Source organism: Acomys minous (genome assembly GCF_964271855.1).
Source record: "Acomys minous genome assembly, chromosome: 5".
Classification (NCBI taxonomy): domain Eukaryota; kingdom Metazoa; phylum Chordata; class Mammalia; order Rodentia; family Muridae; genus Acomys; species Acomys minous.
The window spans coordinates 129,638,574-129,654,489 of NC_140494.1; the positions used below are offsets into that span (position 1 = coordinate 129,638,574).

The following is a 15,916-nucleotide window of genomic DNA, read 5'->3' on the forward strand; positions in this document are numbered from 1 at the left end:
GGCTCATATCGGGCTTCCCCATCACTTTTAGTCCGAGTCTCCTTTATTTGGGAAATAACTACTATGGTTGGAGAGCCTTAAGTAAGGCTGACTGCCCAGGACGGATGCCCGCCTCTATGCAAATGCCTTGGTTGTAACACATCTTACATTTCCAATCTGAGTCTGAAGGACCAGTGTCTGACACTTCCACCTAAAAAAACAGGTTGGCAGAATTACTCCTCCATCTAAATTATACAAGGAATAGGGGGAATCAAAAGAGCAGAAATAGCTATTTATATTCCATTAATTTCTCTCAAATACCTGTTTTGGGAAATGAAAGTTCTGTGGCTGCTAACTCCTCTGTCCCTTTTTTTTTTTCCTTCTTGTTTTGTTTTTCCACACAGAGTTTCTCTCTGTAGCGTGGCTGCACAACTTTGTAGACCAGGCTGGCCTTGAAGTCACAACGATCCACCTGCCTCTGCCTCCCGAGCGCTGGGAATAAAGGCATGCGCCACCACGCCTGGCTTGTCCATCACTCTTGGCATCACAGACGTCATAAATAGCCTTCTCTTCCTGGGAAGCTTTGGTTTAGGTTGAGGAAGAAAATGTGCTGGGCAGCTGTGCTATGGCACATGCCTGTAATTCCTGCTACTTGGAAGGATAGTGCAGTAAGATCCCTTAAGCTCATGACTGTAGCACCAGCTTGGCAATACTCACCCCATGTCTAAATGAAATGAGGCTAAAATGCTAAAAATGCTAAAATACAAAACAGTGGGCTGTGCTGAAGGTACTGTGTTGAACTTTACATGTACCTTAGGCTGATTTAAACTTACTGTGTAGTTGAGAATGACACTGAACTTTTAAAAATACTATTTATACTGCGTTCTGCCCACATGTGTGCCTGCAGGCCAGAAGGGGGCACCAGATCTCATTGTAGATGACTGTGAGCCACCATGTGGTTGCTGGGAGTCAAACTCAGGAACTTTGGAAGGACAGTGCTCTTAACCTCTGAGCCATCCATGACTTTTTTTTTTTTTTTAAGATTTATTTATTATTACGCATACAGTGCTGAAGAGGGCATCAGATCACATTACAGATGGTTGTGAGCCACCATATGGTTGCTGGGAATTGAACTCATGATCTCTGGAAGAGCAATCAATGCTCTTAACCACTGAGCCATCTCTCCAGCCCCTATTCTTATTTTTCAAGTTTTATTATTTATACAGTATTCTGCTCGCATGTGTGCCTATAGTACACAAGAGGGTGCCAGATCTCATTCTAGATGGCTGTGAGCCACCATGTGGTTGCTGGGAATTGAACTCAGGACCTCTGGAAGAGCAGCCAGTGCTCTGAGCCATTTCTCCAACCCGACTTTGAATTTCTTTCTTTTTTTTCTTTTTCTTTTTTTTTTTTTTGAGACAGGGTTTCTCCGTGTAGCCTTGGCTGTCCTAGACTCATTCCCAAGCTGAATGCAGCTACAGAAAGATCACAATAAAAGATCTTTCTCTTTTACTATTTTATTTTTTGTGAGACATGGTCTTACTCTGTAAAGCCCTGGCTTGGAATTCATTATGTAGGCTAGACTGGCTGAGATACACTTGCCTCTGCCTCTCAAGTGCTGGAGTTTTCTATTACACCACACACAGAGATACACATACACAGTGCTAAAAATAATAAATAAATCTTAAAAAGAGAATATAAATTATTGCTAGACTCCACTAGCATTGCCTAAATTGAGTATTGTGAGCAAATAAAAGAGGCTAAAACCCAATTTCGTGGTGGTTTGTCACAAAACACTAACAGATACACGTATTTCTATGACTTACAATAAGCCTTCTCTGTTGGCTACCTATGCATTGTCTTCTTGTGGGGCCACAGCTTGGCTAACATACATGCTGTAGTAGCCGGAAGAGGTGATCCCTGTAAAAGCTGAACTCTCAGTGCTATCTTGGTAAATGCTTTGAGTGGAAAAAGTGAGTGCATTTGCCATTTCCAGATGTTTTGCCATTTGCCTGAGTCTTTACAAGGAAGCAGGAACCAGATGCAGGTGGGGATCTGAGACGCCCCCCCTGACACCAGTCAGGGAGACTGTTCACCTGCAAAGGACAGTAAGCATGCCCAGAGCAAGGTCTGGGCAAGAACCCTACTTTGAAAGCACTAGGTAGGTATACCCACACCCACACACCCACACACACACACACTTTACAGCAGAGGGCATCAACCCTCACCCTCCAGCAGCAGCTGACTATGACATACTATTAAGCAGTGCCCATGCATACTGATGCTGTGATTACAGGGTGAGAAGCCAAAAGCATGCAGACTATAGGACAAAAGGACACTAGCGACCTCACTAATGCCCAAGAGGCCTTTTTTCTCCCATGTAGTGACGTTGCCTCGACACAGGTGTGGTAGAAATGTCAGCATTCCTCATGACACTGCATGTGCTCTGAAAGGACAAACTTTGGGGAATTAAAGCAATAATTTATATTCTCTTTTTAAGATTTATTATTTTTAGCACCGTGTATGTGTATCTCTGTGTGTGGTGTAATAGAAAACTCCAGCACTTGAGAGGCAGAGGCAAGTGTATCTCAGCCAGTCTAGCCTACATAATGAATTCCAAGCCAGGGCTTTACAGAGTAAGACCATGTCTCACAAAAAACAAAATAGTAAAATAAACGTAGGTGAGTCGCTATCAATTCAATCACTATCAATTATAAAACCGGTCAATGAGTATGTAACTAAACCGAACACCAGTAGGACCCCATAGCATGCAATTCTCCTCATTTTAACTTTTGAAAAACCGTATGTATATGTGTACACATAAAGTGCAGGTTCTGCAGAGGCCAGAGGTGTCAGCTCTCTCTGGAGCTGGAAACTACCTGACATGGGTGCTGGGCACTGCCCTCTCCGCCGTGAGTCATGTCTCCACACTGCCCCTTTCCCCTCTGTGTTCTCAATCCCTCGCACAGACTCAGGTGCGCTCCCCCCACCCCTCAAGTTCTCAAGACAGGGTTTCTGTGTAGACCAGGCTGGCCTCGAACTCACAGCAATCCGCATGCCTCTGCCTCCGGGGTACTGGGATTAAAGGTGTGCGCCACCACGCCCGGGTCAGACTTAGGCTCTCTAATGCCAGTCTACTTTTTGGCTTTCCCCAGTGAGATGGCAGACACTGCCGGTCCACTCCTTCCTGACCTTCTATGATGGAGACTGGTAACCAGACGTGGAACTCCGGCCCCCTGAAGTCTGGCAATGTTCTAACATCAGGCTACACGCTTGTTCACAAGTGTACTTTTAACTGCATACACCCTCCATCTGCATGCATACTCTGTAGACTTGTGTTGATAATAATGAAATTACTCTATCTAGAAATTTACTAATACGAAAGGCAAGACTGAACGGATACAAGCACCAGATTATGCTAGTATCAGGTAGGCAGAGATCACTTCAAATCCAAGATGTCCAATGTAAACCATTTTTAAACACTAATTATGAAACACAAAGACAATAGAAATATAAGTTATTTATTAATCAATCCACTTACAAAGCAGGTGGCTTAATGCAAGCTTATTGACATCTTCACATATGATCCATGGGAACATGTCTTCCACATACAGACAGTGGTATTACTGACTGGATGCATTTGCAATCTTGGGCATATTAAGCATATTTAAACAAATAAAATTAGGCTATCCTGTATATGAAAGTATCTTGATAATATGCATCCTGAAGTGGATTAAAACTTCCTCCAAAGGAGAAATGTTAGTATGTTAACTTTCACTCTATATTATGTTGTAAATCTTTAACTATAGAAATTAGAATTTTTAAGTCAGTGATCGACTCTTGGTAATGTCTGAAGTGGGCGTCTATAACCATAGCAACAGTAGCTTGACAATATCATCTGTGCCTCACAGTATCTGCAGATTTATTGTTTTCAAGTTTAGAGAGAAATAAAACAAGAGACATGTAGATTCAGCTGACTTTATTTAAACTATAAAAAAAAATTCCTTAAAAGTGATCCTGGGACCCTTAGAAGTTCTACGAATGCATAGATACCTGCCAATGACTGAATCCTAAATCCTGACTGAATAACTTTATAAAATTAATATAAGCAGATATCTTAATTATCCGTGCTGAGCAGAAGACCTAACAAAACTCTACATGTCTTTTTCAATTTCCCTATTCTTTTTAAATCTGCAAGTATATACAATCCAGCTAACTCAAATTAATATTTAGTGTTCATCAAAGCTGTTTCACAGCAGCAAAAATTGGATTAAGGAATAAAGTTCCAAATGGCATAGAGAAAGATAAATAGGGTCAGAACAGCAGTCTAAACATACGGCATCAACAGCAACTCTATCTTGCACTGTGCTGGAAGAAAGGAGACACCAAGAAAACTCCTACTGATCACTCTGGTCGTGTGAGTACCACCTGCGTCTGACTGACGTGGGCTGCACTCTGTTCCCAGGGTTAGGGGCAGTACTGAACTCAGAACTCCATATTGTAAATACACAGCAGCCATTTTGTCCTAATTTAAGTAAGGAATGTCTTAATACACAATATTATCATTTTCTAGAAGATCTTTGTACATTAAACTAAAGTACATGATTGATTAAATTAAAGGTTAGTAATGGATAAAAAATTCATAATTCTCAAGGTATTAGGTAAAAAAAAAAAAAACAAACAAACACAAAAACAAAACAAAAAAGACCACAAAAATACTACTTACTAAAGCAGCTAATCTTGCCTGCAAGTTTAGGGTCACAAGCCCATAATATGTGCAAAGAAATGCAATACAAGGAATCATGCAAAAATACAGTAAAATGATACAGGAAGAAATGTCAAATCTAGGAAAAAAAAAAAAAGAAAAAAAAAAAGCTTTTTATAAATACATCAAAAATCAACTGTGTACATAAGTTGTAGGTCTAGCGGGAGCTGTACCATGTAGCAGAGTCAGCACTCCGAGGTCAAGGCTTCCAGATCTGCGCAGGTAAGTCATGCCATCTTTGGTTGACTGCAGTACCAGGAAGGACGGGACTGAGAGGGACAGCAAGAGTTCTGAAACAAGACGTCAACTCTCACTGGGCAGCTGGGCCTCGATGTCCACTCTGCATATGGGGCACTTCTTGTTGGTGATGAGCCACTGATCCACACACACTTGGTGGAAAAGGTGCATACACGGAAGGCGTCTTTACATTGGTGAGGAAAACAAAAAGCAAAAATTAATTTCATGACAATTCTATGAGGCACTAATTTGCAAATATATATTATACCTAGGAATTTAATAATATTCTGAAGTTGCAAGCATGTTAAAAACACAAAGATTAGGGCTGGCAGGATTGCTCACTGGGCAAACAGTGCTGTGTGAGCCTGACAAGCTGAGCTCAGAGCCTACAAGAACAGCTCCTGCAGCCCAGGCCGCCCCAGGCGGATAACTTCCCACACGCTGGATAGCCAACTAGCCCGTGCACACAACAGTGGACAAAAGCAAAGACCTTGTTGCGTGGGGGCAGAGAGTGTGGACCAATACTTATGGTTGTTCTCTGACCTACAAATATGCACTGTGGCACTCACATGCATGCAAGCGTACACACCTTCTCTAAGTAGAACTGCTCATTATAAAACTGGCGTTCAGACACTATAATGTATGAGTTGCCAAGACAAGTAGCTGACATGTCTATGGAGGCAACTGTACAAAACCCTGAGAACTGACAAATCAAGGCTCACCCTGGCAATTACTCTAGCTTCCTCTTGTACATGAGCGGCTAATGTGTTGGAGAGAAAACACCCTGTTGTTGCTTTTTTGTTTTTGTTTGTTTGTTTTTCGAGACAGGGTCCCTCTGTGTAGCCTTGGCTGTCCTGGACTTGCTTTGTAGACCAGGCTGGCCTCGAACTCACAGAGATCCACCAGCCTCTGCCTCCCACGTGCTGGGATTAAAGGTGTGCGCCACCACGCCCAGCCTTGTTGCAAACACTTTTAAGTACCAAATCATTATGATGCTTGTGAAGATTCTCTGAAACACACAGCCATTGACTTGCCTTCCAAAGGCTTTAGAGACTGCTGCAGCAGTAGCTGTGCCGCAGGGAGTAAAGAACACTGTGGCATGGAACGTTACTTCAACCCTGAGGCTCTTTATACCCTCAGGCTGAGTCACGTGCTTGAGCTAAGGAATGCCGTGTTCACAGGAGAATCGGCACACCCACTTAGCTTTGTAGGTGGATACAGAGAAACGTTCACTTCATAACATCACACCAAATTGCCAGTTAGGAACTGAAAACTAAAGCCTCCAGACTAAACCTACACTTACGAGTAGGATCGAAGTTGCTGCTTCAGCAGCTTTCCACACCTGCTTCCTATTAGGAGCTGCTGTTCACATCCCAATAGCCTAGCTTACTTCCCGTAAGTAAAGCCCAGCGTGTTCTCTTCCTTCTTGGACACTCTCAGTAACACTGTAAAGAGAGTGATTTAATAGCTACATGACAGCCGGGAGTGGTGGTGCACACCTGTAATCCCAGCACTCAGGAGGCAGAAGCAGGTGGATCTCTGTGAGTTCAAGGCCAGCCTGGTCTATAAAGTAAGTGCAGGACAGCCAGGGCTACACAGAGAAACTCTGTCTCAGAAAAAACAAACAACCCCCCCCACACACATGCCTTCCCTGGAATCAATGTGCTTACAGAGACAAAACTACTACCCATAGCTCTGCTGTGCTTAATTATTATATTATTATTTTAAAAGCCAAGATGGTAACAACATAATTATCTTAGCAACTATGTGAAGAAAATACCTTCAAATAAATACTAGATCAGGATGAGAACATGTGCTTTAAAAAAAAAAATCACATAAGAAAGCATGGCTACACAGGGCACCGAATCACATTCCTGTAATCCCAGCGCTCCCTGAGTCAGAGGCAAATGGCTCTCTGTGACTCTGAGGCTAGCCAGGGCTATAAAGTGAGATCCTGCCTCAGAAAACTAAAAGGGGAAGAAAAAGTACTGTCAACAAAGTGCATAGAGATGATCTTGACTGTTTGCAATTCTCAGTCCTGCAAGGTTGACAGAAGACAGTTCTCACTCCGTGGACCACAGCGGACGTGCGCTCCCTCCCCGCTTTGCTGGCTACATGGAGACTCGGGTTTTACTCTTCCGCCTACAGAGCTGGCTACGGGCAGATCAGCAGTCGTCTTTCTATGGCTTCCAGTTTACGTTTAAATGCATGCCCCTTTAAGACCCGCTGACCTATCTGTGGTACAAGAACTTTGCCACCAGGTCATAATCCAGAGTTTCCTGCTTAAGAAAGTGTACTTTCAATAAGAAATATCTAGTTACCTCACATCTTCACCTTCCTCTAAAATAGACAAACAGATAGTACATTTTTCCTCTGTGTCTTCCTCAGTCCCTTCTTCCCCATCTTGTTTGCAGTGCAGTTTCCTCTGTGAGAACCAATCAGTTGTTACCTTATTAGCAGAGACGACATTATTGAACAACTGAGTAAAGTCTGTGTTTATTTAAAACAAACAAAAAACAACACAAGACCACATATTCATACACATTCTAGGTCAAGCCCTGTCCCTGCTAACTCATGACAACGACATCTTTGTAATTACCATTTCAACTGTCAGGTAAGTTAGTCTTCAGATGGCTACTTCAAACGTCTTTATAAATTAATTCCAATCACAGCATTTAGGTTAGACAGGATATACAGTTAGTGGTAATGCCTGATCAACAATCTTAGAAAACATGAAAAATTCCAACAGTAACTCCCATTTTGTTCCTGTACAGCTTATTTCACATGTCTAGTTTGGAATTTCCACCTATTAACGCTAGGTGTAGAATGAGGACTAAGTTATGAGAAACATGAATGAAATAAACACCAACAACGAGAGCTGGCTGTTTTAGCTGTTTCCCCCTTTCTATCATTGTTTTTATTGTTGTTGTTTATTTTACTTTGCAAGAATAAGCTGGCCTCAAACTCATGGCAATTGCTTTGTCTCAGGCTCTCTAGTGCTGGGATTACAGGTGCAGCCACCACATTAGGCCTAACAGAGTAGTTCACAAAACTGTAGTATTAACATATGATGGAATTTTGCACAAGCTACTGAAGAGAAGATGGAAGCTCAACTTCCATCAACTGGGCTACACGGCAGCACCGTGTCACCTGCACCAAGGAAAGCCCAGGGCGGCTACACAAGTAAGAGGTGGTGCACAAGGCTTTATAACTAGAAGAAGCAATATATACATATAAATACTGTAAGAGTATATAAAATGGACGGAAGTTCCCTGAACCCCGAAGAAGCCTGTGACTTCCTATGCAAAAAGGAAGACCAAGGATTACGGGAAGAGACTCAGAGTATGTACTTCAGATAGTTTTCCACTCTGGGAACCACTCACAGATTCAAGGGTTTGTAACATCCCACCCCATCCATTTCCATAATGATCTAGTTCTGCAGACTGGACCCTCACCTTCTTGTATTTGTGTGGATACGTGCACCTTTCAATTGTTCCCTGTGATGCGCCACGATTGACGTTTCCTAGTCTTTCTTCCAGATGGATCAATTCCTAAAAGTAAAAGTTAACTAGTATTAAAACCACAATGAATGCACCTTTAAGAGCAGTGTCAATATTTGCAAATGCAACAAATTCAAGTGTTCATAACCCTGCAGCATGAACACTATAAATGTTGGCATTGTGGCACTGTCCTTGGGAACCGGGACATGACCCCGTGGCACAGGGAAGTCAGGATGTGCATGGTGCAGAAGCTGGGACCCATCCGTCACATCAAGGAGAAGAGTAGCTGCTCTCCATCACACCCGTCACAGACGAGAAGACCCTCAGCTGGACACAAACCACTTGGCTTTCCTTCCTCCAGACTGTTTCTCTACCAGTAAAGCTCAGTGAAAACAGCTGTGATTTTCCTCCTACATTCAATGGCTCTTTATTGGATGTTTATACTGAGAACTTAGCAGGTTGTTTTTTGTTTTGTTGTTGTTAAGTTTCTTTCAAGACAGGGTTTCTCTGTGTAGCCTTGGCTGTCCTGGACTTGCTTTGTAGACCAGGCTGGCCTCAAACTCACAGTGATCTGCCTGCCTCTGCCTCCCAGAGTGCTGGGATTAAAGGTGTGTGCTACCATACCCGGTGACTTAGTAGGTTTTACATTTTTTAATTTTCTGTGGATGGTGTCTTGCCTGTAATACATCTGTAAACTATGTGCACACCTGGTGTCTGAGGAGATCAGAAGAGGGCACTGAATGCCCTGGAACGGGAGGTACAGACAGTTGTGAGCCACCATGTGGTTACTGAGAACTGACCTCTAGAAGAGCAACCAGCGGTCATAACCACTGAACCACCTACCCACCCCCCTTTTTGTGTTCTTTAAGACATGGTCTTATTACCTGCTACCTGTCCTGGAACTCATTAGGCATACCGGCCTTTGACTCTCAGGTGTTGGGCTGCATTTACTCTCCTCTAAATAGTTAATTTTGAACTTAAGATATTGTTCGTCAATCTTTGTAAAGGTTCCAGAGCAACAGGAAAAAACATTTTACTGCTTTCTGATTCCCAGCCACAGTAGCCATCCTACTTAACCATGAAGACACAACAATTCACTCTGCACTAAAATCACCACAGCAAATAGCTTCGCTTATTTTATTTCATACCTCAAAATTGCCCCTGAAAGGACCTCTGAATGATGTTCCATCCAGTCCTGAAGAAATGTAGCGGATGTGAGGATAGCCTGCCATGTCAGGGACCTATTGTAATACAAGAGATGGTTGAAGTCAATTAAGATTGAGGAAGATGCTCAATCTCCACTCACTCCATAAACTCAGCTCAGAGAGAAGCATAACACCAACTTCACACTCCACTGAGAGGGACAGGGTCAGGGCCAGTACAACCTCTCACCTGTGAAAACGAGGTCAGAAGAAACAAGGAAACAGCTCTTTCATGACATAACAAATTTCTTACACAAAGAACTTTGCATATAGCTGGACGCTATGTGGCATACTCATCCCTGGTTACTCAGAAGACTGAGGCAGACTGAGCTGGTTTGAGGCTAGCTCTAATTTCAAGGTCAGCCTGGGCAACAAAGCAAAATACAGTCAACCTAAAAAAATATTAAGAACCAAATATGGTAGCTCCTGTCTTTGATTCCCAGCACTCAAGAAGCAGTCAGGTAGAACTCTGTGAGTCTGAGGCCAATTTGGTCTATATAATGAGTTCCAGAACCAGCCAGGGCTATAGAGCAAGATCTTGTTGTTTAAAAAAAAAAAAGCCAAATGGAATGTGGTGGCACAAGCCTTTAATCCCAGCATTCAGAAAGCAGACGCAGACAAGCCCAGCCTGGTCTACAAAGCGAGTCCAGGACAGCCAAGGCTACAAAGAGAAACCCTTTCCCAAAAACCAAAAGGAAAAAAAGAAAAAAAAGAAAGAAAGACTTTTTATTCTGTCAGTGAATCTAATTTTAACAGGTTAAAAAAAAAATTTTTTTTTTATTCAGTACAGTGAAACCTGAATATTCCAGATTCCATTTTCTGTGAGCTGGCCAAGGTTAAATTTATTTATTACTCTGGGGACACTTGTTCTTTGTGGCCATTTACAGCTATGCAGTATGTAACTGACTTGGTACTCCCCCTGATGCTGAGCAGACTCCACCTTTTGTCTCAGCTTTCCTACATCTTTTCAGCAGCACGCCTCTCCCGTGACACTTTCACCATGGGCTTGCCTTCTTTCATGTTTAATGTGCCTCAAAAAACAATTCTCGCTGGGCGTGGTGGCGCACGCCTTTAATCCCAGCACTTGGGAGGCAGAGGCAGGCGGATCGCTGTGAGTTCGAGGCCAGCCTGGTCTACAAAGTGAGTCCAGGACAGCCAAGGCTACACAAAGAAACCCTGTCTCAAAAAATAAAATAAAATAAACAAAAAACAAAACAAACAAACAAAAAATACAGTTCTCAAGCACCATCTAGGGATCATACTCAATGGAGACTGCGTTTTGCCTGGGGAGCAAACATTATGTCAGGTACGCTTTGCTCTGGATGCCAGTGCACGCTTACCGTGAACCAATCGTCAACATGCATCAGATCAGTGATTAAACATAAACACAGACAAACCAAGGTTCAAGACCAGCTTATAGCACTCACTTCCTCTGTAATGGTTGTGTTTCCAGCTACTGTGCAGCACCATTTCCACAGCAGACATCAAAAGTCAACTGGATGTATGAAGGAGACAGAACACCATCCTATCTTTATAAATAATTTTCAATTTATAAATAAATCTTCAACATGATTTTTAATTGTTTTTCTTATCTTTCTCCAGCATTATTTTTAATTGATTGTTTATCTTGTTTTATGTACTTTAGTGCTCTGCCTTCGTGTGTGAGGGAGTTGGATCCCCTGACAGCTGTGAGTTGCCATGTGGGTGCTGGGAATTGAACCTGGGACCACTGGAAGAGCAGCCAGTGCTCTTAAGCGCTGAGCCATCTCTCCAGCCCTCTCCAGCATTACTTTTAAATCAGCTTCTGCTGAATCAAAGCATACTTCTAGCAGCTGACAACTCACGTATGAAAAATAATTCAAAGTTAAAGAACTATAGCCGGGCGTGGTAGCACACGCCTCTAATCCCAGCACCTAAGAAGCAGAGGCTGGTGGATCTCTGTGAGTTCAAGGCCAGCCTGGTCTACAAAGCGAGTCCAGGACAGCCAGGGCTACACAGAGAAACCCTGTCTCGAAAAACCAAACCAACCAAACAAACAAACAATAATCAAACTATATAAAGCAGCAGCTCTACACCTTCAATGCCACATTCTTACATTATATGCAGCTTCACTTATAACCAAGTTCCACCAGGCCAGTGGCGACTTCCTCCACAAACTCTGAGTCTTTCCTTGGGACCCTCTCCCTATCTCTTTCCCTACTTTCTGTGGCTACTTCTCCTTTGTCTATTCAGATTTTCTCTTTACTCTTCTGTTTTCCCTACACTGGTCCATACATAAATGGCTGCTCCTTACTTCTTTCTCTGAACAAGTCATCTTGCTACTGGCTTTCTGTCAAGTCAAAACATTTCTCTCCGCTCCCCTCTCTCTGGGGGTGGGGGGGTGGGGGGGTGGGTGGGTGGGTGGGTGAGTTTGGTTTTTCAAGACAGGGTTTCTCTGTGTAATAGCCCTGGCTGTCCTGGACTCACTGTGTAGACTAGGCTGGCCCCAAACTCACAGAGATCTGCCTACCTGCCCTCCCCAGTGTGCGCCACCACACCCAGCTCAAAACATTTTCCCCTCCAAACCTCAATGCTCCTTAATCGTGAAATTTCTACCAATTCTGCCCTTCATAGTCAAGCTACAAGTACTGTGGGGCTCGAGAGGTGGCTCAGTTGTTAAGAGCGCTGCCTGCTCTTCCAAAGGTCCTGAGTTCAATTCCAGGCAAGGAGATGGTGGCTCACGACCATCTATAATGTGATCTGATGCCCTCTTCTCAGATAAAGTGCTCATATACAATAAATAAATATTTTTTTAAAAGTACTGCATATTCACTTTCTGCAAGTTCTCATCTTTCTTAAAAAGTAGCAAGAACTAGCAGTGTGTCTCGGTGGTAGAGTGATTACCTAGAGAAAGCACAGGACACTGAGTTCAATTCTATGACTCAAAAAAAGGAAGGGGCTTGGGAAAAAAAGAGGGAAGGACAGAAAACGTAACCACCTCTCTCACACCACTGCTTACCACTGACAAAACCCATTCCAATGCCAGCACTGTCCCAGCTTTACTTTTGCCCGATGAGACACCGCTGACCATGAGTTTGGGAAACTACTCCAGCTTTGTTTTTCAGCTTTTGAGCCAGTCCGTGTCATCTGAGGCATTTGAATGCTCTGTTTTCACTCCTCCGCTCACCCTCTTAATGGTTACACATTCTCTCTGAAATCTGCTCCTCGTCCTTAGATTCCTTGCAATGTATAGTATCTTGTCAAGTCAAAAAACTTATCTTTAGCTCAGAATTTTTGGAAGCCCAGAGCAAAGAATATAACTTCTTACTGGACACAACTATTTCAGATTCAGGATCCAGAATCTTCCGCCCAGCCTCTTCTCTAGCTAGCTAATACTCTCTGAGACCATGAAAGCCAGTGCAGCTTTTAACACAAGCGTGGACTAGAAGCATGGAGTCGGCCTAAGCATCACTCAATGCCCTAGGCTTCTCCTGCCATCGGCCAGCACGCCTACCTCAGGTACTCATCACCGCAGCACGTAAAGGAGCTGCCTTCTTCCACCTCTAACCCCACTTTCCCCATCACTGAGGAGGTGTATCCTTTTCCAGGGCAACCAGATTAAATCACTCCAAAAACAAATACAATCAGAAAATCTCAGCTGGTAGGCAGCGGTCAGCCTGGTCTATATACTGACTTCAAAGGCAGCCATGGCTACAAAGAGAGACCGTCTTCAAACAAACAGCAGCAACAACAAAATACCCATCTCTGGCTTCTGAGTCCCCGTTTCTTTCTTTCTCCCTCTCCCCACTTCCATGTGGTACTGAGCACTAGTGTTGCCGATGCTCTGCCCAGCCTGGCCCAGCCTGTGCATCTGGAGACACTGGGCTCCCAAGCCTGTGGCTGTTTGACAGCTCCTGACCAGCCTCAGCCTCTGTAAGCTGCTTAGATTTTTAAGAAGTGTTGTAACAAGAAAATCTGCACCTGCCCATCAGAAGTATGATGGTGTCGAAGCAGATCCAATCAACGATGGCAAATTCACCAAGGTACTCATCTCAGTGACAGCAGATCAATGCAGAAAAGTCTACTCCACATTATGAGCACCATGAGTATATTTTATAATTCAAGTTACAAACCTAGATGTCAATACATATAATATCTTTTTATATAACAGCATCTAGCTAATTAGAGGAATTATTCTTAAATAGCAAAATATCTATTGTACCAAAGAGTTTAATATAATACTTAATTTACAAAAGGAATGTTGCCAGATGCAGGGGTGCACGCCTGTAATCCCAGCACTCAGGGAGGCAGAGGCAGCTGAATCTCTGTGAGTTCGAGGCCAGCCTAGTCTACAAAGAGTCCAGGACAGCTAAGGCTACACAGAGAAACCCTGTCTTGAAAATAAAAAAAAAGCGAGGAAGAATAGGAATGTTACTTTCAAGGCCAACATGTCAGGATATTAACAATTCCCACTTTACCATTAAGGGAAGTGCTCCTAACTGTAGGTGATGGAGTCGAGGCGGGGCGTGGTAATGAGCCAGGTGAGGGTGCAGTGCTCCAGGCGTGTAGGTAGCTGCAGTCACTCCAGCTTCCATCCCCAGCTCCCTGGAAAAGGAGCGAGAGTAGCTTAGCTGTGTGTCTTTCCAAATGGAAGCACAGGCTCATATCTCAAAAATCCTCTGGAGTTTCCTAAACTTATAAAGCTAAGGCAAATTAGCTTCCCAAATTTTACCAATAATTGTAAGCACATTTCAGAAACAAATGTTCAAAAAGTTTCATTTTGTGAACATGAGCAGGAAAGCATTTCAACTTAGGTTGACTCCTCACACAAGACTGATCATGGTAGTTCCTAAGGTGTCTTTCGACAAAGGACCTGGCTCTCCTCGAAGACCACACCAGATAGCGCTGACCCCAGGCATATGTTTGCTGGGTTTTGGTGTCAATGACAAATAGAAGAGCTTCTGTAACTAAAAACTCTGCAACGCCTAAAAAGCAGAGCAGAAAGGGGCAGATGGCTCCTCCTGAAGCCCCACTTCCTGCCTCCCAGTTTGCACTCTGCTGCACTGACTGCAGCCAGCAGATTAAAAAGGAACATACTGCAGGCCCCTCTCATTTCTTCAGAATACAAACTCCATTTCTTTTTTCACTAGTGGACATGGCAGGTGCAGCGAACATAAGCAAGACCAGGGCGTTGTCTAAAGGAGCCAGGCAAACAGGGTCACATCACACGAGTGTGACCTCAGTGCACACTCACGAAAACAGAAAAAAGCTCCTGTCCTCTGATCTATGTATAAATTTGTCAAAGTGAAACTGATTTGCAGAGAGCTGGAAAGTGTGTGTAGGAAGGAAAGGCATAAGGGACCATGGCACTGTGGTCAACAGATAAACATGCAGTCCAGCAGGCCTGAGTCCCGGGGCTCCACAGTGTCTCCTGGTGGCTGAGTGGGCAGCAACAGATAAACACTCAAAACTGCTTAAACAGGGGTTTAAATGGCATCATAGAGAAATGGCCAATACAGAGGTACACACTTTCACTGTTGCCACTCTGTTCTGTGACGCTAATTTACCTGAGTCAACCATTCTACAAAGTCCCCAGGCCACACAATTATTCTGACACAAAACAAACAGAACACAGCTCGTCACTGCCACAGGCAGTTGCTGCTCCACGACACCAGATTCTGCTGTTTCTTCCCAGGTCTCAGAGGCCAGAGCAGCTCTTCCTGACAGAGCAGTCCTTCCACACAGCCGTCGCCTGGCACGCAGTCCACTGCAAGAGATCTCTCCCCAGTTTTACCAGAAGCTGCTAAGCGCAGTTTAAAGTAAATAAGGTACTGACCAGGCAGTTCTCTCCGGAGCCTGTCGAGGATGTGAGGACATGGTTTGAGGCACATGAATATGATGCCCATGGCCATAGTTTGGATGCATCCTATGTGGATGGGGAGGGGGGCGTTCATGTGCCCGCCTGGAAACACAGAACACAAAAAGACCACTAGAAATAATTGAATAATTGGTTATTTCTTAATGTAGAAAAAATACTGATAAAATATGAAAATCATTAAATGAAAATTACAATAGAAACATCTATTATAAAAAAAAATTTTTTTTTAAAGACCATGATATTCTCTGCATTTCCAATTTAAATATCATCCCAGACACTGGGCAGAGTGTTGCAAACCTTTAATCCCAGCAGTTGGGAACCAGAAGCGGAAGCAGCTAGGTCTCTGTAAGGTCAGGGCTAGCCTGGTCTACATCAT

At 43.5% G+C, this 15,916-nt stretch overlaps 1 protein-coding gene across 17 annotated transcripts in view; it reads right to left on the minus strand.

Annotated features, from left to right (window-relative positions):
* Positions 1 to 3,486: 3,486 nt before the first annotated feature.
* RNF111 (ring finger protein 111) overlaps positions 3,487 to 15,916 on the minus strand; it is an 85,933-nt gene continuing 73,503 nt past the window's right edge. For 10 of the 17 annotated variants that reach the window (XM_084782703.1, XM_084782702.1, XM_084782716.1 and 7 more), the window contains 6 exons: positions 15,499 to 15,651; positions 14,141 to 14,267; positions 9,630 to 9,722; positions 8,437 to 8,532; positions 7,303 to 7,430; positions 3,487 to 5,165 (listed from right to left, as the gene is read on the minus strand). In XM_084782703.1, the coding sequence (XP_084638829.1) occupies positions 5,048 to 5,165; positions 7,303 to 7,430; positions 8,437 to 8,532; positions 9,630 to 9,722; positions 14,141 to 14,267; positions 15,499 to 15,651 (715 nt within the window). In that variant the 3' untranslated portion in view covers positions 3,487 to 5,047. The remainder of the gene's footprint in view (positions 5,166 to 7,302; positions 7,431 to 8,436; positions 8,533 to 9,629; positions 9,723 to 14,140; positions 14,268 to 15,498; positions 15,652 to 15,916) is intronic. The other 7 variants (XM_084782714.1, XM_084782713.1, XM_084782711.1 and 4 more) reach the window with 3 other exon arrangements.